The sequence below is a fragment of the Opisthocomus hoazin genome, chromosome 2 (genome assembly GCF_030867145.1).
Source record: "Opisthocomus hoazin isolate bOpiHoa1 chromosome 2, bOpiHoa1.hap1, whole genome shotgun sequence".
NCBI classification, from domain to species: domain Eukaryota; kingdom Metazoa; phylum Chordata; class Aves; order Opisthocomiformes; family Opisthocomidae; genus Opisthocomus; species Opisthocomus hoazin.
In genome coordinates this window covers 58,522,777-58,546,569 of record NC_134415.1, presented here as the reverse complement: position 1 = coordinate 58,546,569, position 23,793 = coordinate 58,522,777, and the positions used below count along the sequence as shown (strand labels likewise).

The 23,793-nt window shown below is 40.9% G+C and overlaps 1 protein-coding gene across 4 annotated transcripts in view; it reads right to left on the bottom strand.

The window, feature by feature from the left end:
* MTHFD1L (methylenetetrahydrofolate dehydrogenase (NADP+ dependent) 1 like) overlaps positions 1–23,793 on the bottom strand; it is a 162,825-nt gene that overhangs the window by 117,399 nt on the left and 21,633 nt on the right. For 3 of the 4 annotated variants that reach the window (XR_012763159.1, XM_075413791.1, XM_075413792.1), the window contains exons 10-16: positions 23,561–23,658; positions 18,946–19,119; positions 8,888–9,024; positions 7,569–7,615; positions 5,107–5,214; positions 4,125–4,199; positions 1,141–1,243 (exon numbers count right to left, since the gene is read on the bottom strand). Coding sequence is in view for 3 of the 4 variants with exons in the window: in XM_075413791.1 (XP_075269906.1) it covers positions 1,141–1,243; positions 4,125–4,199; positions 5,107–5,214; positions 7,569–7,615; positions 8,888–9,024; positions 18,946–19,119; positions 23,561–23,658 (742 nt within the window). In the remaining variant the exon portion in view is untranslated. Of the gene's footprint in view, positions 1–1,140; positions 1,244–4,124; positions 4,200–5,106; positions 5,215–7,568; positions 7,616–8,303; positions 8,323–8,887; positions 9,025–18,945; positions 19,120–23,560; positions 23,659–23,793 lie in introns of those variants that run through there. The other variant, XM_075413793.1, reaches the window with a different exon arrangement.

Sequence of the window (23,793 nt, the reverse complement as noted above, 5' to 3'; positions counted from 1 at the left end):
TTTCCTTAAATTTTTAAGTATGTACATCACATAGAGTTGTGTGGAATAGAAGTTTCACTAACATGATTTGAGATGAATTAAGTAACTCACTCGAGGTTAACAGCTGTTGAGTAATGTTGCCTCCTCCCAAACCCGTGCTGATAAAAACGGTGAGTCACATTACACTAAATATTTATATTACTCCTTCGTCCTAATACAGGTCTCTTCCAGACACATTGTGTGACTAATAAAAAACATCTTATGCCACATCCCCCAGTATTATCTTGAGAAAAATATCACAAGTCTGATTTGACATGCACACAAAGGGCACAGTAAAGCATGGCCAAGACTCCTCACTTCTCAACAGATTCAACCTTCTTTCTCTGAGTATCACAATACGTTCCATTTAACTATGATTTTGAATTAATATCTTTGGTGTTTGAGAACTTATGAAGAAAATAAAATCCAATGGAATTTAGCTCAAAACCTTATGCAGAGTTTACTTGCTTAAAAAGAGAGAGATACAGAAGTCGAGGTAAACACTGAAATTTCATGCAGCACTAGAACTGGAAAATGCAGAGGGGAGTTGTCTAAGGCTGTGTGAGCAGATATCGGTTTGCTTGGTATACATAGTTGAAGCTGTACCACTTCTTTCACCTACTCTTCCTAACAAAGAAAACAAGACACTTTAAAAATAGAAAAAACACATAATCCCTGAGGCGTATTTAGTCTGTGAGCGACTGAGGCTGCTGAGCTGGGGAGGATGAGGGACCAAAACCAGGTAGAGTAAGTACAAATAATCAAAAACCATAATAGACACAGTAAAGAAAAGAATGGATAAGATTTGTAAAATGCACAGAAAAGCCAATTTCGTATGTTTTAAGATGTACTATATGAGAGAGACAAGGGATGTACTTAAACTGTCAGTGCAACCTATCCTTCAGAATCTTAGCAAAATCTCTTGTGTTACTGCAGACATTTGACCAAGTTTAAAGCAACATACTGCACCCAAATTTGTTATGCACCCACATTTCCCACTTGCAAATGGGTTGTTCTTACAGTCAAGAGTGCAGAAACAGCCCTGATTTGGGTAAAATTAAGCAAATTAGGAACTAAATTATGATTAAATCCAAGCTGAAGCGAGGCTTTCTGAGTACATACCTCTTTGCCATGTTATGGTAGATGGATCAATATCAAGGCGTGCAAATTTGCTGATCTCCTCTTCTGTTAAAGTCCCAGGATCAGTCTTATTTATTCCCAGCTTCTACGTAAAAACAAGTTAAAAAAATGCAATGAAGTGGCTTTTTTGCTTCAAAAAGTATAGCTGCTCTGGCTTATCATCCTCTCTTTCAGTAACCATTTTGGAAAGAAGCTAGTCAGGACCCAAACTGTTTTAAAAAAAAAAGCACACAGGAAACCACCTGTAACTTGAATAGGGGCAAATGTAGATGGAGAAATGAAATAAAAAAGGAGAAATACTCATAGGCCATTAAATTAGCAATTGCTTTCTTACACAGAAGCAACTCAACATAAACCAAAAATTCAACATTATCAGTTACTAATAAAAAGATGACTAATTGCTTTCTCTAGTTTGTGGAAATCTTTAAAAGACCCATGCGTTGTCTTGTGTGAATCACCTTTGAACGAAATAACTTCTGCTTTAAGAGCCCATCATCCACAAAGTCAGTCACTTATAATGAATGAGTTGATACCTCCTGGCTTTTACAGATTCACTATTTTAGCAACACCAAGCCTTTCTTCAGGTGAATCTACATAAAGTTGGATCAGAAAACTGTGTTTAATAACTGTAGTCTTAAATTGAAAAAAAAAAAAATCTTCATGTTCTCTGGTATTCAAAAGCATTCCTCAGTGAAATAACCAACATGCTTACACTTCAGAACTAAAAATAAAGCAAATCTGAAAGTCTAAAAATACTCATTTTCAAAGAGCTACCACATTTACTTTCTTGTTTAAATCAACAATTATTTCTAGAAGGCTGGGGACATAATTTTGAGAATATTAAAACTGTTTTCACTATGCTTCTTTTTGAGGATTGGTCTCTCAGACTGTGAGGGATGCTTTCAAACCCAGATGCAGGCAATGGGGCATTTTCCACTGTACTAAGAAGGGCAAAAAGCTGTTGACAACAGCTTGCAGGTTTTGACACTTGCTACCCTAAAATTTTTCACACCAGTTTTAATCAAGAAAGGCTTATGTCCTCAATTGCCAGCCCTAAATAAATATTTTTCTCATCTGTTGGCCAATTTTAATCCAATTTGACATAGTTAGGAGAAGTCTTGGAGATAGTTTCTTACAAATTCTACAAAAATAGGCAGATTGAGAAAAGAGCAATATCCCAATAGCATCTCTGCTGAGGGATGGCAGCCAGAGTTCAGTGCTCACACCTCCTGCTTGGTGCATCAGGCGTTTTTCCAGATACATCTTTCCAGAGCATTTTGCCCAGAGCATTTTTTCACAGATGGCTGATAGCAAAATTTTCAGTCATTTTTATAACTTTCAACTGCTGCAAGGAGGGTTGGGCACTGGGACTGCAAAGTAAGCAGTCTGTCCCTCCCAGGGTCTCAACAATATCTATGCTGGATCTAAGCAGCAAGGAAAAAGCTGACTGATCTGAATGCAGACAGGAGGGAGTAAGATACAGAGCTGACGTGCACAAGGAGACAAAGAAAAGACTGGGATAGAAGTAAAGACAGGAGGTAAGGAGGTCTTGAACTAGTAATTTCTGGGAAGAAGAGAAATAAGCTGAGGAGCAGGGGAATGAGAAAGGTAGCTGCTGAGGTTAGAGACGAAGTTTGAAAAAAAAAAATTTGCATGGGACCTTCTGTAATTACAAGTCCAAAACACACAGGTAAGGGAGGAGTTTCAATCTTAATAATCCTCTTTTGAAAAAAATGTAACCCTATCCCATAAAAACACCTTTTTACATTTGATTTCTTTTTAAGGTATAAGGAATCATTATACTAAAAATAATTCCCTGCTAAATAATTCAGTTTTATTGGAAATTACGATGCATGCACTTGAATGTTATAAAGCCAAATTTATTTTACTCAGTTGCAGCTCATGTGAAAAGCTGTGAATGAATCCATTTCAACTGCAGAGATAGCTAGTACGTCATGAACAACCAAACCGCTCCCCGTTCTCCCCTACCTGTTATCCTACACACAGTGTAAACAAGGACAAAAATACTCCAATATTCTGACAGAAAATTGAGAGATCTACTCTGCCACAGAGGCAAGCAGATATCGTCCACATTTTAGTTTACTGTTTTTCAACCAAGCAGCACAAAAGCTTAAAATGTTATGAGAAACGATTTAACTATTTTCTTTTTCCAAAACTACTTTTTTTTTTTCCAAAACAGAAGCTGATATTACCTCTATCCTCCTTTCCACCCACCCAATTCCAAGTGTGTATTTGGCAGCTATCCATTGCCATCCAGTGATTCTGAAATCACACTAGTCAGGACTCAAAAGCCAACAACAAACATGGAACTGGAAGCAGAAGACTGAAGTTGTCCTTAAGGTTCATATTCAAGGGGTTCATATTCTCCTTGCCCAATGCTACAGGACTATGTTGCTTTCTTGTTATTTATTAGAATGGCAGCCTCAAATCCAGATTCATTCTTCAGATAGGAAGTTTTTCTGGAAGCATTCAGGATGCAAAAATACACTATGCACACAGATGTACTTCTACCCCTCAAAGAATGAACACTGTCAAACTGACATCAATAAAACCCCAGAAGTATATGCTAAAATAAATCTTGAAAACCAGAAAATATCACAAAACCAAAGAATGTGAACTTTCAGATGTGACTTTACCATAATAGGAAAAGTATTTAAAAACTCTCATTTCAATATTTCATCGGGAAAGACACAGCATTTAAAAACATTATTGGTTTATTTCAGGAGAAAAAAATAGCAAAAATGTTGATTATGAAAATAATATCAGACCCAGATTCTATTACTTGCAAGACGAGCTTTTAGAAAAAAGTCTAGACATGATAAATACATGAGGGAGGCTTATACAAACTTCGTCCCATACATCAAATAATTTTAAATGAGTTGCATAGAAGAGTGCATTTTATGAATAAAGACTATAATTGAGGAAGGAGTACTTCAACAACTTACTCTCAGACGGGCAAGCTGAATAGCAGAAAATCCTCTGACACCATTAACCACTGGAACCAGTCTATTATACAAAGCCTAGAAAAAACACACAAAATGTTAACGAAATAAAAAAGTTACAACTATGAACTATTTAAATAAAAAGCTAATGCTTTTATTTTATTTAGACTAATTTCAGTAAGAATTTCCCAGCCACGTAAGTTGCGGAGTTCCAGTTAGCCATTCAAAAACCAGTTCTGACCAGGTGGCAGCTTTTTTGAGCAATGCCTATTATTTAGCAGTCTAAATCTAATTACCAAAATGACTGTGTTTCTATATTTCACCAAAAAAAGGTATTATTTTAGAAATTGTGAATCCTTTAAAACTTCAGCCAAGGTCCAAACTACTCAGACTACAACTATCATTTGCAAACTAGCCTACATGCACATCTGTCATACCAAGGAAAAGGGATATGACAACTCTGTTCAGTTTTAACACTGTAGCCAAAAAAGGAGACTCCTTCCTTTACTTTCTCCCTTTAAAGACTCAATTTAGCATTTGTGTTAAGGTCACAACAGACTTACTGGACGGAAGAGGATGCAGTTTACTTTTCCCCCAACCCCTTCTTCTTAAGGTACATCATAGCCAACTATACACCAGAAGCACAATTTTTAACTTTAAAAGGCTTATACAAGTTATGAAAAAGGATAAGATTTAGAGAGAGGGAAAACATCTTTTATTAGACTATTTAGAAGAGTCTGAAATAGTTGATAAGGTTCTAGGCATAAGATCCTTATTTTAAAAACCATCTTGTGATAGCTATTTACCATAAAAAATACATTCTGTAAGCATAATTTCCCAGTAGAACAGAGAATGGCTTCAGTGATAGTTTCTATTCCCACGGTGGAAAAATAAAAAGATAATCAACTTATTTTGCTGTGAAATGTAGTTTATCGAAAAATTGACAAAAATAAATGTCATGTGGATATTAGAAATTAATTCTCACCTTATCAGACTGAGTGTTCTCATGCAAGATCCTAGCATCAATAGCAGCAGCCAGCAAATTATTCGCAGCAGTTATAGCATGAATATCTCCAGTCAGATGAAGATTGAACTAGAAGGTGAACAACAAAATCTTTTTATAAGAAACCATTTAATGCAATTTATTAATCTCAGACAGATTAGCAGAAACCATTGCTGCCATCTCCTTGAGGCTGCAGCACAGATTAATCACCTATATGAGCAGATGAAATATTATCAAGGCTGAACCAAGCTATACAAAGGACTTGTTTTCACCCAAGTATGTAGTAAACTACCTTTTGTTTAGCCAAACAAAGCCACAGACATCTCTACTTTTTGCTAAATGATCCAAGAACGAAAGGCCCAGGTCTATGGTTCCACATCGTTAATACTGAATCATTTTACTGTCAAGTATTTATCGTTTGACCCAGACCAGAGGTGCGGATTTCTGCTGAATACTCCAGCGCAAACCATGCATGCTGGCTTTGGGCATGTATGCCAGCTTTCTGCTAGCCACAGGACAACAGCCCATAACTGATCAGGTATGAACTCTGCTGATACAGGGTTTGCCCAACAGTTTTGTGGAAGAATCTGATATCAGCAGTTTAGATTAGATTAGGACTTGTGTTACGTAGGTACTGTATTTTTTATATACCTGTGACAGAAGGAAGCGACCGGTCAGGTTTAATTGCACTGCAGCACTGACTGCGGAGGGGCACTGATGGCAGCCGACATCAGCCCATGACTGTGCTCACACTCAGGTGCAACAGGGGATCAAAACTGTAACTAGGCACTGCACTAGGGCTCTGCTTGGCCCAGCCACACACTTTTAAGGTAGTACCTCACCAGTTCGGGCCATGGAGCGGTTTTGGTGAGGTGTAATTTAGACTCTTTTGGGTGTTCATCATGCATTTCCAAATAAGCACTGTGAATATATGCATAATCTTAGCCATACTATCCTTACGTGCCCCTTCGCCCAGAGAACCTGCTTGTGTTTTATGCTCTGGAAAACAACACAAAACCCTGCCATCAACTACAGCACGCTGAAGCCTCTGCGCACACGGCTAAGCCTGCTGAGGACAAGGGAGGGAGGCTAAGGAAGGCGCCCAGCGCCAATGGCAGCAGGCAACCAACAAGAAACACTACATGTGGTATACATTTTGTCTCTGTCCTTGACCCAGCCTGTTCATCAACGTGTGGATCATGAAGCTTTACATTGTGAATGTTGTGCTAGGGAAGGGTGAACACATCAGTCAGGGTATCGCCGTTTTCACAGTGAGAGTATTTTGAAAGTGTGCACCCAGCCGGCTCCTTCCAAAGCCAGCACAGGACTTTCAGAAGCCCTTGAAGAGAGCCAGGGATGATGCCACCTTCAACAGAAATCCATTTACTTGTCCCTTTGACAGCGCCAGGCCCCGGAGGCACCACCAGCCCTGACTGTCCCTGCTCGGGCCCCCAGGGCTTCCCATGGCCCAGGACCCCACACCAGCCCCTGGGGCCGCCAGCCCCTGGCCCAGCGACACCGCAGCAGGGCCACCCTCCAGCTCCCCACAGCCCTGCCTGGCCCTGCCACGGTCCCTGCCGAGGCAGGCCCAACCGCGGGCCTACGGCCCGGCCCCAGGGAAGTTCCTGATGCCGGGGCTGGGGCTGCCCCAGGCCCCCAGCTGCCTGCGCCTGGCTGGGCAGTGGGACAGGCCCCGGCTGCCGGGCCCTGCCGGGCCACCCCCAGGGGGACCCCCAGCCCCTGCAGCTCCCCAACAGCCTGCACCTGGGAAAAACAACTTTTCACAGGAGACTTCTCTGTTTTATCACTGTTGTTGAGCCAAATCATCCTCCTTTTACTTATCTAGCAAAAGTTGTGGAATTCACCCCTCTGCAGTATTCTGGACATGTCTCAGACTACCACGGGAGGGTCAGCATGGTTAAGAACAAAGTCCACTTTGCCACATTCAGTGACAAAAAGAAATATTAAATATGTGTTTGAAAATGAAATTTTCTCAACCCATCAGCCCTGGGCCTCCCTGCCTTTTTCTACTCCACCAGAGGAATAATGCTTTCTCATTGTTTTCTGGAATAGATGTGGATATAAAGGAAAAAAATAGCAGTAGTCAGCTCTGTGCCTTGTATGTTATGCGCAGACAGCGGGCTTTCTTCTCAGGAAGCACCTGCAGGATAGCTGAGATGTTACAATAAATGTACACAGTATCTGTCCAACGTTTTTGCACCTCTGCTCCACAGCCCCCCCTGTCACACAGCAGGCGACGGCAAGGACCACGTGCAGATGGCAAGGACCATGTGGAGATGGCAAGGACCACGTGGAGATGATGGCAAGGACCACCTCATTTCTCCAGGCAGACCCTGGCCACTGACCAAGCGCTGCAGCAGCCACCTCGGCCTACCCACCCCTCCCACAGGGACACAGACTTGCTGCCTCCCCTACTGTCTCACCTCCTCCATGGGAATCACTTGAGCGTATCCACCACCAGCTGCTCCACCTGCACAGGAAAGCATATGGTCATATCAGACCCGCACCAGTTTTGGAAAAAAAACCAACCACCCTTAAACACACAAAGTGAAACATACAGTGTTGATGACACATTTCTCTGCATATTAATTTCTATTCAGGGATCAGTGATGCACCCAAACAAACAAGAATTCCTTAAATGCTGCTGGCTTTTTTCAGCAGGCAGTAAAAAAGGAATTCTTGAACCGCAAGGAAAGCCTACACACAATGGTTGGCCCAGACTTTGGCTAGATAAGGGTTACCTTCTGCTCCTGCCCAGATTTAGGACATTGTCATGCACATGCAGCTGTTGGATGGAAAGACATAGCAGTCACGAGCAAGCACTGCTTCTGAACAAATCCTCCATGCCCTTGCCTGAGCATTCCTTCCCCACTGCCTCCCAGAGCACAGGCAAAGGAGTTGCTGTAGCCTTCTCACAAGTTGAGTGGAGGGATTAAAGCACTCACATGCACCAGTCTTGGCTGAGAAGCACCAAGCACCAGGAACCTTCCAGCTGAAATCAAACTTGTTAACTTAAACTTCAGCAAAGCAAAGTAGAGCAGATGGGGAGTGCTTGCCCAACTTGTTGGTGAGGCACCAACCTCAGCTGAGAAATGGCAAAAAAAAGATTGCATTACTTCCTATGAGCATTGAAGACAGGCTTGAACTCTGGCTCTTACCTGGCCCTCAGGCTCTTAAAGGGCTTCTAGGCAAAAAGGCAGCAGCCCGTGATTAGGGGATACAACTCAGAAGAACAGAAAAGAGAGGTTCAGACCTAGCCAAACGCATGATGCAGACACAGCTGAACCACACGCATAACTGCCAGCTTCCTTAGTTTGGATATTTCAAATCAATACAGGTGGATTTAGGACTCATTCTCAAGGAAGAATTAAACAGTAACATTTAGAGACATTTTAGAGAGTCTCCAAGCAGAGGAGTGGCTGGAAGTGTGTGTACTGACACAAAACTCCACCTGGCTAGCTCACCCCCATGCCTTTCATCATGTTTGGGCTTTGCCTGCACTATCAATACACATTAAGTACATGAACATAGATATGAACCTTACATGTGAAGACGTGTGCAAGAAACCTTTATCTATTAGTTATACATTTATTAAAGATACAATTTGCTACCATTCAGACAACCCACTGAGTTAGTGAAGTAACTAGAGAATTAAAAAAAAAAAAGACAATAAAAGGGCAAAAAAAGAGCAGGATTTCCTTTTAATCTGAAAGAGGTCATAGAGTCTGCAAATATTATGTACCTTTAACTCCAAAAGTAGGCCCTTGTGAAGGTTGTCTCAGACAAGCAAAGGAATTAATGTTAAGGTGTGCAGTAAGAGCCTGAACGAGACCAATGGTGACCGTGCTTTTCCCCTCTCCTAGGGGTGTAGGGGTTATTCTAGCAAAACAAGAAAAAAGATTAATCAAATTCTTTGCCTGGCTAAAGATATCCAAACTTACAGTTTTTTATTTCAATGGAGAATATTTGTACAGCAAATTTCAATAAGATTACTTTATCTCCACAAAAACACTGCCACAATGTTAGACCCTAGCTCAGCCTGGAATGCTAATATACATGTGTCTTCTATTTAAGCAATTTACAATGCTAGCAGAAAAAGAGAAGATTATTTTGGCAAAAGTTCTAAAAAGCATATACTGAATTTAGACATTTTTATTACAGCACAAAAGTCTCACCAGTTTCATTAACTAACCATCCATCAAGATACTCCAAGCATGTATTAATACTTTTCTGTAGTAATGTATGAATGTTTTATTCCCACCGTTCAAGCTCTGAATGAAATAATAGAATATTTTCAATTAAATAACCAACACTTTTGTTTGTAGAGCTCAGTTATCCCTCTCTCCAGCTTCCACGTCATCATAGCCCTCAACAATGACAGATGAACTGGACACAAAAGTCACTATATTCAACTGAATATGACTTATTTTACATTTGTGTTTTGTGATATTTTTGCAGATTTAAGGGTGATGAGGGACAATTACAATCACAGTCCGACCACCCATACAAAAGCTCAAAAACCTCATGCTATAACTCCCACATCTAGACCACAATTGAGCCAGGACAGTATTTTAGAAAGACATCCAATCTCAGATCAGAGACTGTGACCTCCATTCAGACTCTAGCCTTGTCCCTTTCATGAAGAAACAATGACAGCTGATACTGCAAGCAGAAAAATTCATCAGCCTTCAAGGAGCAGATCCTCCTGGAAACTCTGCTAAGGCACATGGAAAATAAGCAAGTGATTGGTGACAGCCAGCATAGTTTCACTACGGGCAAATCATGCCTGACAAATTTGGTGGCCTCTGTGATGAGGTTACAGTATTAGTGGATAAGGGAACCGCAACTGACATCATCTAACTGGACTTGTGCAAATCTTTTGACACTGTCCCACACAACATCATTGTCTCTAAGCTGGAGAAACATGGATTTGATGGATGGAGCACTCAGTGCACAACCAGAGTTGTGGTCAAGAGCTTGATGTCCAGGTGGAGACCAGTGATGAGTGGCGTTCCTCAGGGGTCGGTATTGGGACGGGCACTGTTTAACATCTTTGTCGGCGACATGGACAGTGAGATTGAGAGCACCCTCAGCAAGTCTGCTGAAGACACCAAGCTGTGTGGTGCATTCGACATGCTGGAGGGAAGGGATGCCATCCAGAGGGACCTTGACAAGCTTGAGAGGTAGGCCTGTGCAAACCTCAAGAAGTTCAACCAGGCCAAGTGCAAGGTCCTTCACATGGGTCGGGGCAATCCCAAGCACAAATACAGGCTGGGCAGAGAATGGATTGAGAGCAGTTCTGAGAAGGACTTGGGGGTGGTGGTTGATGAGAAGCTCAACACGAGCCAGCAGTGTGAGCTCACAGCCCAGAAGGTCAACCATATCCTGGGCTGCATTAAAAGCAGCGTGGCCAGCAGGTTGAGGGAGCTGATTCTGCCCCTCTACTCTGCTCTGGTGAGACCCCACCTGGAGTCCTGCATCCAGCTCTGGAGCCCTCAGCAGAGGAAAGATGGGGACCTGTTGGAGCAGGTCCAGAGGAGGGCCCCAAAAATGATCAGAGGGCTGGAGCACTTCTACTATGAGGAAAGGCTGAGAGAGTTGGGGGTCTTCAGCCTGGAGAAGAAAAGGCTCTGGGGAGACCTTATTGCAGCCTTCCAGTACCCGAAGAGGGCCTGCAAGAAAGCTGCAGAGGAACTTTTTACAAGTGCATATAGTGATAGGACCAGGGGTAATGGCTTTAGACTGAATGAGGGTAAATTTAGACTAGATATAAGAAAGAAATTGTTTGCTGTGAGGGTGGTGAGGCACTGGCACAGGTTGCCCAGAGAAGCTGTGGCTGCCCCCTCCCTGGCAGTGTTCAAGGCCAGGTTGGGTGGGGCTTTGAGCAGCCTGGTCTAGTGGAAGATGTCCCTGCCCATGGCAGGGTGGTTGGGACTAGATGATCTTTAAGGTCCCTTCCAAACCAAACTGTTCTTTGGTTCTACCGTTCTGTGAATGAGACACCTCAGTTTAATTGATGTCCTCCCTACTTTCAAGGTCAGCACATTTGTTTATGATTCACGTTAAAAGGGGGCTGGGGGTGTTGGGTTTTCTTTCTTTTTCTTTGTCTTCCTTGAAGTACGAACACATCTCACATCTCCAAAATGCTGTCAAATGACTCATTTGAGGCACAGCATTTCTCCTTCTGACTGGCAAGAGAAGAAAGCTCCAGTCCTTTTTCCACTCATATAAGTCACACTTTTTGGCGAAGCGCAACCATTCATATCTTTGCTGCCTTCACTACCTGCAGAGAAGTACGTACCTTATTGAAGCTGACATTAAGAACTCATGTTCATTCCCAAGGAAATACAAGCATGCACACGCATACGCATCCTAGCCAAAGAGGAACCCTTACCCTAGGACCTCTTCAAAACTTGAGCTAAAACATCTAACTCTAATTAGAAACACTTCCTTTCCCAGCTAGTAATTTTTCCAAGATATTGCTATCCTCAGATCACAATTCAAATGGCATAAAAACATTAGTAAAATTGTCAAATGCAAGAAGACATCTGTGTTTTCTCCTTGCCTTTAAGATTCAGCTTAGTTCAGATAGTTTACAGATTGACAAAAGCCCTTCTCTGTCCCCCAAAATGTAAACACATGAAAAACATTAACTTTTCACAAATCTATCTTTTATATAATCATCAGATCCCGGGCTTTTTGTTAAAAAAGAAGCCTTTGTTAGATGTGTCTGGAAAAATTTGGGCAATAGGAGGCAAGCCAAATTAACATATTCTATACTGTTCTAGGAAAGAATTTTCCTGCTCAGAAAAGAGTTTTAACTGAAGTTCCAGCAAAATCAATGGGGTAAAGTACATCCGTAAGACATTCCCTGAACTAAGACTCTTCAGAAATATATTTTGTCTACTGGTAGCTTTGAACTACTCTTACATGACCACGTAGTACATGGATTACTTCATTTGGGCACTTGTTTCTATTCGTTTTTTGCCACTTTCGTAACATCATGTTCGACAACCATCACATTCTAAAGTATCATCAATAACTTACCATCCAGCTTATCTCATCCCCCCTTTCTAGAACCGCATTCCCTTGACTTAAAAGGGAATTCACACATTTTTAGCAAAATATCTATGTAGAGCCAACAAAAGGTGGCTGATTTAGAGCATATCCTGATCAGAATCCATTTTATCTACTCTCAAAAGTGGTTTCGGTCCCTGTTGTCTTTTTATCCATACTATGCCTTCTTATTTCCTTCTAATCAACTGCAGGGGCACAGAATGCCACTTCATTTCTTTTACTTTCACGTTTGCAGATCCTAGAATGGATACCTTTTAATCTCTACATTGTCATGACAGTGAGCCCTCCCAGTTTTGCTGTTGCTACCATGATAGCTTCAGGTGTTCCCACCACTATTTCTGCCATCTCAGTTTTGTCCCAGGATCATTACTTTCGCACAAAGATGCTTCTTTCAGAAGTTGACTCACTTTCACTACCAGCTTCACCCTCCTGACTACTGTTCTAACACTGGTTGCCCAAAACCAAGTAGTTAATAGCACGGTTTCTCCTTGCCCCTTGTTGTCCTACCATCTCATTCACTTTTGTCTATTGTCCTAATCTCATTTACTTGATCCTCTTATTCCTGTGCATTAAAACCATATTTAAAGAATATATGAGTAATCTTGAGGCATTACTGCGCTACTTTGAACACTTCACAAGATAATAACTCTTATAGCTACTAATTATTTAAAAAACAACAACAACAACAAAGCAAACAAATTACCCAAAACGCAAACTATTCTGCTATGAAAAAGACACTTATAACTGTTTACTGGAAGTTACCAGTAAAGGACTTACCACAAACCCCAAAACCCCAGTGCACACAACGGCTCAACACTAACAAAACAACTTGTATTTGCAGTGCTTCCTGTTGGTGGTTACCTCTGTTTATGAACATCAGACACATGAAGTTCACATTCGAGAGAATTCAGAGGCACCATTACTAGGTTATTTACTGAAGCGCAGCTCAAAACACGGCAGCAGGCTGACCTCCCATGCACAGCAGCGCAGGGACTCTTTACAACTCTCATGAAACAAGCAAAATCAAAGATGCAGCCTACTATTCAGTAAAGAAAAGGAAATTGGAATTGACAAATGCATAACCAGAAGGCACGTTGGTAGTTGCATGAAGAACAGTATCTACTTGTCCCACAGGACACACACAATCAAGCGCCACATTACTAAAATGCTGTGGTAACCCGGCTGGTCTGTTCTAAAATGACAATGTAAAACGAGTCAGAAAGCACTGCGAATGATCTATGAGAAAGAGAGAACAAAAAGAGAAACACATCATTGCTCATTGATTAGACTGGGAGGAACAGACTTTGCCTCTGCTGAATTTCCAGTACAGTGCTACTCTGTACTAGCCACATCCCTGCTGAGAATGTGGCCCTCTGGGAGAATCAGCCCCCATCAAAGTGGGGGTAAAAATGAACTACAGCAAGCTTATTTTCACCAGTGTACTCATGCAAGCACACACTGGTTTGCAGCAGTAAATGAACACTTCTTTGCAGACAGGACCTCGACTTCATCAAATCTGTTTGGCTTTAAGAGCCTACACTTTCAATGCGTTCTTCAGACGGGTTTGCTCGTTTTAATCTGTTCTCTCCCTTGTGAGAAGCCCTGTGATCCTTAGTCGTCATGGAACTAGAGTTACTCAGATGAATATCTAAAGGCTCAAAATATCTAAAGGCAGCTGTGATGAAGAAAATCAGCAACCAGACTTTCATAAATGGTGTACAGCACTTGGGTAACACTCTCTCAAGAAACCTTGGCCACTGCAGCAGTTAGGAATAGGCACAACCCCCTGAGAAGTCAAAACCAGAAACATGACTTTTCAGTCTCTTTCTACCTGACAGAATTAACAAAATGTGAGGACTCCACAAATCACACTATTCAGTGAAGCCAGACTGGCTGTCCTCAACTTCTCATCTTACGTGAGACGCCCTAGCAGGACACCTTTGATTCTCAGAGGCTCAGTAGCAGCCTGGAGACTACAGGATAAACCTTAAGAGCTAAACAGTTGTTTAATAGTTTCAATAGTTACCATAACCTCAGTTTTAAATATTAGTTTAAAAAAAAAAGTGCCTGAAATTTCTGTTCCAATAATTTCCTTAGAAAGCTTATTTTAAATATCTTCCCTTTTGTACCTGGCCTGCTTTGATCAGTTTCTATAAATAAAACAATCCACTTAAACTGTTTTGTGGATATTGAGATGTTTTTGCTGGCTACACTACTGAGCCTACACTCTGGCAACTTAGGTCACTCGCTTGCCTGAGTATAAAATTACAACTGCCAATGGCTAACTTTAGCTCAATTGTGCAATGCTATGTTTTGATCTTATGCAAATCCAGAAAAAAACCCTCCTTTAAAATACAGTGAATATTAATGAACTTCAAGAGACTTTTACACCCATTTGCATTACTCTTCAAATTTCTTTACGATGTTTTCAATCTAAACACAGAAACCCCACAATGATTTTCCTCCTTAAAACTTCTTACTTCGCCACTTACCGAGCAGTCACCAGCTCCTTGGCAAAGTAACTTTTCCTTAACATTGGAAAGCCTTCCCTCTTTATGTATATCAAAACAAAGATAAGAATATGCAGACTCTTTGTTTGTTTGTTATACATCACATTGGCTTACAGTGGAGCTGTTTCTGTGGGAAAGCTACATGAGGTCTCCCAAAGAGAAAATAAACAAGCAGTGAGATGATACACTGCACCAGCTGTAACCTCCTCACAGCTACCCCAGCCACTGTGACTCCAGCAAGAACATTACTGGATATGGACAATCCTCCTCTTTCAAATTTCCTATCCTCAGCTCATCAGTACCAGCAATTTCAAAGATTTTAATGAGTTCATCATTCCCATGATCCACACGGAAACCTGCGAAGGGTAGCTATGGAGGACTTGAGCAATCGAGTTCCCATAAATGACAGCCTCACCTACATATACCTCCCATCCAAGATCACAACTGTCAGAAAATTATTTCTGAGCACAGAAGCGTTGCAACTCCTGCTACTTCATCGGAGTGAGATCATGAAAACATCGCAGTGACATCCTCAAAACGGGACCGGAGCTTCCAGAGACGAAAGCAGAGTGATCACTGTGAAGCCAAAATGACTGAACAATGCCAGGAACAGACTGAGCAATCCACAACTACAAACTCTCAAAAGCTGACGAAGATGCATCCAAGGCAATCCCAGTTGGGAGCTGTGCAACGTCACGACAAGTACATGACAAACTGTCTCAGCCATGACTTTGCTTTGGACTATCAGAAGTTTCAGTGCATCAACATAGTGGTATTTTCCCTACTTATTCTTTCCTGTATTTTTCCTTTATTTTCCTTTTTTTTTTTTTCTTATGTCTACCATTTTTCTTTTCTTTGAAGCACCTTGAGGCCCAGGAAATACAGTGAACAGAAATACAATCCTATATATACCCATTAGAAGTAAAATGCCATTCCAAATCTGAAAATTCTGTCCCTAAGATATTTATCATCATTCAACTTGTACAAGCATTAAGTTAGTCTGTATTCCCCTCCTTTTTCATGTTACCAAAAAGCTAGTTTATCACAAAACAATCTATTAATATTAGGTGAAAAGTATTGCTTTTAAATTTTCCAGCTTTAAAAATCCAACACACTTGTTACTAAAATCTGCATTATATTTCATATTTTCTTCACATTCTATTATTACTCAGCTTGCCTTTTTGCAGTGAACAAATTTCCAGAATTAACTGGTAAAAGCCACAGCACTGGAGCGTTTAAAAACAAAATGCTGTAACACACACAGGCACAGAGCCTAACAAATTTTAGATGTAGTCTCATATTATGTTTATGAGTATGCTATCTACATGCTTGAATGCATGATTAAGTTACCCTAGGCACTAAACTTAGCTACTAGGTCATGCACAAGCTTTGTTCATTTGCATGCTCTCAGCTTGCAGTGAATGGGAGGCAGTTTGAGTTAACATAACCTGCAACATAATTTTTTTTTAGCATGCTAAAAGCCTGTATACAGGCAGTTGACGCCCAGGAGCTAATTACTCCATGATAATGCGTGGCTCTGACCCCAAGGTGTCTCAACATGAGCCCTACAGCAAGTCACACACACAAAAAAAAGTGTGAATGAAAAAAAGTGAAAAGAATGCTCTCCACACAGAAGAAAATGGAAGTTATGAAGAAATTCAGTCTTCATCCTATTTTGGGGTGACATGATCTGTAATCAAACTGCAATTTTTCAGCATACAAAGTATGTATTGGATGAGGCATTTAGACGTATCTGTGTACTTTCAGAAAGGGCAAAGAAGACTTTCCAGTTAGTAGCAACTTTTTTAAAAGCCATAAATACAGCTATCCTTAGAGATAAAAAAGGTACATTTGGTTGCCTTTTGCTATTCAAAACAAGTTTGGGCTCTAGCACATCAGGAATAAACTAGAAGAGCATCTGCAGCAAATACTTATAACTCCTAGACATCACCAAACATTTAAACCCAATGGGAATTACAGGCACAAATGTCACTGGCTGCATCATGGATGGAGATTGGACATTTTGCAGCTTGTTGAATACACACACACACTTTTCACTCCCTTCACATATGAAAAGTTCACATCATACACAATAAATACTTCCATCGGACCAAATACCCTGAAGTATAAGCATATATCTTAAATGTTTCCTCTGAAGCACTGAAAACTTATTCTGAAGACCTATACTGCATCATCCTAAAACAATTTCTAAATGTCTTTGGCTATTGTGAACAAACAAAATAATCCAAATAGCAGGGTTTGGTTGACCTTGCCTTGGCAGGGAGCAGATGAAGCAGGTAACTGAGGATATTATTTCACTTCCCAGTTTCCACACCTGGGTGGTATTCAGTTTTCACCGTACTGAATGTTTCCCCACTAGATGCAGTTCCCCACTTTTCTTAAAATCATTGTCTGCTACAGTCAGTTGAGCAAATGAGAGGAGCTGAGAACACATAAACACAAACGACATCTATATTTTATATGTAGAACACGTCAAAGTCAAACCTGGAACTCTCTCGGAAGAGAACGTTCCCACTATTGCAGCCGCCCTGCCCAAGCAGTCCTCCTGCAGCAGATGCGGCTTTGTACTCACTCCACAAAACGCACTGACTTCAGAGAAGTTACAAATAGCAACACACTGCATAATCAAGTTGTGTAGGTACCAAACCCAGCCATTTGTCCGCGAAGCACATTCAGTCTTTACACGTTACATAAACATAAGTAGATACAATTTTCTATTTGTTGTCAACTTTTCATCTTTGCTAGTCAAAACTTCCCCATTTCTTTCCCATGGATATACACTTCTATCTGCGCCAACAGAACAGCGTTCAGACAACTGCCTGAGATACCTCCCTTGAAGAAGACTGGGAGACAAAGCGCTGTGAAGAAATGTAAGCATTGGTGCATGCCATCTAACACAACTAAAATCCTGCCGAATGGGGCTTTGCATCCTGCTATCTTACACCTCCAGACACTTTCAAAGGAGCTCTGCTCCTGGGAGAGTCTGCTGCTAGAGAAGCCTGGCACAGCCTGCAGCATGGTGCCCAAGTGATGCAGTTGACAACGCAAGCCTGAAAGTACGTGGTAGCAACTTTCTCCAAACTCAGCCAAATGCTGAGTCTGCTTTTCTTTCTCCAAAGCAGCAAAACACAAAATAAAACTCTACCGAAGGAAACGAGGCTCAAGCAGCTATTATTTCCTTCTGTTAAACAACTGCTCCAGCATTCTCCAAGAACATCTTTATACATTGCAGTTCCACCATGCAGCGTTGAGGACAGCTTCATAACTTGCCTGCCTCAGCTTTGTAACATCAGGTCTACAACAACACCGTCTCAGATAGTGCCAGAAAACCAGGTTGCCCCTACAGGAAGGTACTAAAGCAAACAGTCTGCAAAACTCTACCGCAACTGAGGAACTGGTAGATCAAGCCAGCTAAGAACAGCCTTCTCCTTCTGCATCTGCCTAAAGGTATATTTTCAACCTGATTGGTTTTTCTTACAAGGAAGCAACCATTTTAGATTAGTTCAGATTACAAAGAATACATTGCAAATTAAATATTAATGAAAACCTTCATGTTTGTTCACAATTAGAAGTTTGAACTTCACCTAGCAAACCAGGTGAATGAAAAAAAATGTTGTCACTGAACACAGAAAAACCCTGTAGCTCTTCAGAAGAGAAGCGCATAATTCCTGTTGAGCACAGCATTTGCCATAATCGTGGGAACAGAGAGCAGGATAAGCCCGCCTGGAGACATGTCTACATTTCAGAGAAAAAACATGGCTTTTTTAACTTTGTAATCTGTTCTGCAATAAAAAAAGTATTTATTGTTAATATCAACAGATTAGCATGTAGCTTCTGTAAAAGTTTATTTATAAACAGCCACAATACATGCAGACTTAAATATTCAAGTTAAACGTTCAAAATTCTGATAAAATAGTAAGAAAAACTCCACACACCAACAGACAACATTTAAGAAGCTTAGAACAAACTGTGTTTTATAAAGCACACTTTACTTCAGTAACAACAGTTTGAAAAAAAAGTTGTGTTACTTCAAAAAATTTCAAAACCTGCTCGCTTTCAGAAGACAGCAACGTACAGCTGTAAACATTCAGGGTTCTTATTTGTGAAGTGCATTAAAAAAGATGTAAGCTGCACATTTATATCAATATGAGTGCAAAGGGTGGATATTAATGACATTGCTATGCGTCCTTACCCAGCGACCAGAACATATTTTCCATCTGGTTGATTCTTTAACCTTTCCAGCAGGGACAAACGTACTTTGGCTTTGGTTTGGCCATAGCTCTCAATTTCATCTGTAAGCAATCCTATCTCCTTGGCAAGCACATCAACAGCTTTTGGACTCTGCGCTCGGGAAATCTCAATATCACTGGAAAAGAAAACAAATAGGAGTCAGGAGATTTCTCTCAGCTTAGGTGGTCAACGACAGAGCACAAAACAACAGCAAATACTCCAACAATAGGGTTATTGTAATTGGTTTTTCAATCCCCTCACACATTTTATTAACCAAACCTAAATATTAGCTAACACCTAATGCAACATTGAAAATCACATGCAGTGTTTGTTAATTGTTACAATTACACAGAGTTCTCCCGTTTAATCGTATTCCAAATGTTACGTAATGCTTTCATATCAAGCTAGAGACGTGTCTGCTGGATGGTCAAGCACGTCCCACTGGAATGGATGTTTCTGGTTTTGTTTTTCTTCTCCTCCCTCCCAGTATATTTCAGCACATACACTTTACTAAAAAGTGCATACATTCCTTGCCCAATAGTCACTTAAACACATTAGCTAAATCTGATGCTTGTGCGTGTAGCGCCTTTCATCAGAGGGTACCACCAACCAAGCTAAGCCTCGCTGCTCCCCCGTGAGGGCACCAAAGGGAACGAGGCATCTGAGGATCATCTCACGCACTTCTAAAACACAGCTAAATTGAAAATGGTCACATAGCAAAATTTTAACACGCAGGGATCAGGCCAGAAGTCCCGTGAGCTTATAAACTATTTCCAGCAAGGACTGCGAGTGGCAGCTGAGGCAAGAGAACAAGCCTGGAGCAAGCACACATGGCAGAACTGTCTGAGAGGAGGTGGCTGTAGGCTGGGGGACACTATTGTGTCTGCAATTCCTAACCTAGACCACCTGGGGTCTTTGGATTTCACACTCCTTCATGGATTTTCGTTTGTGAGCTTGACCTAGCTGCCCCCGGAGTTCACATCAGTGTTTAGCAGCTGCAGGCTCCCATGGCAGTAAAGTCCAGGGCCTGGCACACAAGATGTGAGGAGTTGCGTCCTTTGGCTTTGAATTGCTCACACCACCACAAAAGCAAATTAAAAAATTACCAAGAGATTAATTACTTCCAGCCTAACCAGGCTAAATTCCTTCCTGCAGTTTCAGTTGATTACATTATTTTTAAGACAGAATCTGGCAATGGCATCAAAGCTAATGTCCTGAACTTTCAAACAGTCTGCAAGACCTCAAATATCCACATATGAGCACAGAACTACTGCCAGATCTCAATTCTAGGTGTGGACTTCAGCTGTTCTGCATCCACCACCAAACAATCAGTTTGTGCCAACTTAATTGCTTCCAATTCTTTGAGGATATCCTAAACTGGGACCATTATTCAATTCTAATTCTCTGCTATCCCACTTTTGCACCCTGCAGCAGCTAAGTGAAACCCAGAAATCATCCAGCCAAACACTGAGATAACCCAGCACTACAGGACAAGAGAGCTTCTCAATCACAGCCCTCAACGGCTGGGTTGCAGACCATTTCATTGCATATACTAACCTGGAATCTGCTTACTTTCAAAGACATACTAAGTACATCCTCTTGCATAGAAGGATCTACCTTTGATTTTCTTCTGCATTACTTCAAACACAACTAGCCATTAAAATGTATCGAGAACACAGGATGGAGTGGCTTACAAACATGACATGACAAAGAATATTTAAAGCTTTCATTCAGAACTCTCTCTATATAAACAACTTGAGTCCCAGAAAAATATGGGTCAGTTGATGACAGTGTGGTCCCTTAAAGGTTTAAACAAGAAAAATCTGTAGGGTGACTATTTTCCTCTTAAAACAATTGATATATTTGGCAAGGGGATAAGGATGTAGACTAATAAGACAGAAAGTTTATCCGCCTTTTTTTTTTTTCTCCCTCCTAAATATACCAGCCTCCTTACTAAAAGACAGAAGCTATTATTTCAAGTCTCAGGCCAGGCTACCAAGACTCCCTGCAGCAATCTCAGCCCTTCCTATTTCCCTCAGCTCTTGGGCCACAAACACCTCCCTCTCACAGTTCTGGAAGAAACAGTCAGGCTTTTCCCACTATGCAGGTACCACTACTGGCAAAAGTGGAAGAAGCAAAACTGACCAAGCTGTACACTTATAAATAATTTAAAAAGTAAAGAATTTCTAGATAAATAAAATTACAAATATTTATTGAAGCCAAATAAAACTGACAGTGGATGCTAACAGTTCTCCATTGGTAAAACCACTGCTGTCGTCATTTTCCCATCTTAAGGTCCCTCAAGAATATTCAAAGCAACTAGACTTTTAACAACTGATTGTTGTTAAATCAATTGCACGCTGTGATTGCACACTGATACATGCAGCAAAGTGAAAAAGGCATAATTTCACAATGAATTGACATTTATACCTTAACTACTACTGAGGCTAAACAACACATACAAAATGTTTATGTCTAGTCTATTATTTCTGGTAAATGCATTTTCTAAAACACAGGAAATTAAAAATTTGATCATAACTATCATTCAGAAGTCTACATTTGTAGCTAGGCTCTCTTTGATTGACAATACCTTCTCTATATTGAAAAAAACAGAATTATTCAATGAGTTACGTTATTCAACATTGCTGGAAATGTGCGACACTGGTTCTTCTGCATGAATGAGGTTTGTTACGCAAAAAATCATTATTTATGAAATATGGGAAAATTTAGAAACTGGGAGAAGGCTCCACATCTACTCAGCCTGGGTGCTGGAATTTTTTTTTACTGCACATTTGTAAGAAAATCTTCTGCTCCATTTCCAGTATCTTTGGAAATACTTCAGTTAACACCCAGATCTCACAGAAATCAAAATGCAGATGTTCCTAGTTTTAGTGCTTAAGCAGCTTTGCCTTGTTTTTAATGAAAACTCCATCTGTTTCCACACAGCGTGGTGTATTACTGCAAGATTACACTTTATTGCAGGATACTTTCAATCTGATGAGTTATTTTACATTTAAAAGAAAAAAAAGACATAAAACTATAATAGCAAATAAATGGAAGTCCTATTACTGGTTATATTATATGCCATTATAGGTTAATTATGTAAATATTCATGTGCTAAAAACACATGTCATAGAGAGGGTTGGGAATACTTTTTTGAGAGTTTTTTCACCATCACACTCATGACATCGCATGCTTTAATCTACCTTTTAACCGTATTATTTAAGGGTAGATTTTTCAGGCTTTAATTCTAGAATTGTTACATGGTGCCCCAGGAAAAGCTCAAGCATTTCTTCCCCCTTGCGCCCCTGGGTACAACTGAAAACTCGTTCTTTTGGCATCTCTGTTTTAAATTACAATTGTGTCCATTTCCATTAAACTGTTGTAAGAGACAGTGAAAACTGAATCAAAATGCTTAGAAAAGAAAACAATTTTTACAGCTTTCCAAAAACACAGCAGAGGGATTCAGAATCACAGAGTGGCTGAGGCTGGAAGGGACCTCTGTAGGTCATCTGGTCCAACCGCCATGCCCACAGGGCCACCTAGGGCTGGTTGCCCCAGACCAGATCCAGGTGACTTTTGAGTATCTCCTAGGATGGAGACTCCACGGCCTTTCTGGGCAACCTGTGCCAGCGCTTGGTCACCCTTACAGCAAGTGTTTTCTAATGTTCAGAGGGAATCTCCCTTGTTTCAGTTTGTGCCCACTGCCTCTGGTCCTGTCATTGGGCACCACTGAAAAGAGCCTGGCTCTGTCCTCTTTGTATCCTTGTATTTACATAGGTTGTATTTATACATATTGATAAGATCCCCTGGAGCCTTTTCTTCTCCCGACTGAGCAGTTCCAGCTCTCCCTGTCCTTCTTCCAATGTGAGGTCCCTTCATCATCTGTGTGGTCCAGAAGTAGGCATACAAATAAGTACACAAAAATTTAAAAGCTTTTCAACATGGCAGAACCTCACTTCAAGTCCTGGTTCCTCTGTCCATTGCTCAACACAACCAACACCCAGCAAAGCACTTTAGCCAAGGCAGACCCAAAAGCCCTGCGGCCCAGATGTGGGCCTTGGGAAGTGAATGACAGGAACTGATTGGAAAAATTCTGGCTATGAGAATAAATATGCTCCCTGCTTTTCACATTCACACAGGAATTTAAAAGTCTACAGCAGAAGAAAGTACTTCTGTTGAGAGAAGAAAATAAATAGAAGATCAAATGTCATTGAAACCACTGGGCCTTAACTAGATCCTTAAACACCTCCTACATTAGGGTTTAGTGATTAGGAACTTCTTGTATTTTGTATTTCTGTTGATGTCACACAAGGCTTCACCCTCCTTCCCTCAATGAAACCTTCCAGCTTTAGGTCTTCATTCTATAAAGCTTGGCTCCAATACACATCATAAAATTAAAAATTGATAGGAAACAGAGGGACATGGTCAGAATGAAGCGTACAACAAAATGGCACAACCGATAGTCCACATAAGTAGATTAAAAAGTAATTAGGCACAGAGCATTTTTAGGTTCATTGTCACATTTAACACTCGCCTGCTCTTTGGTTTTTTTAATTGTAAAAAGCGCTTATTACCTGGGCACTGGGGAGAGGGGCTGCAGTTTCAAGCAGCGGAGGTCCCACTTCCTGTACTGCTGGGACTGGATCCATCGCTCCATGTTTTTTACCATGTTCTGTTTTTAAACAAGAAAACAGCACACACCAGCTGCATCATAAATGCTGAACACTAATTTCAAACGATCTCAAGAGTATGTCAAAATAATAACTTCTACGGCAAAGGCTAACAAAAAAACAAACTTCAAAATCTT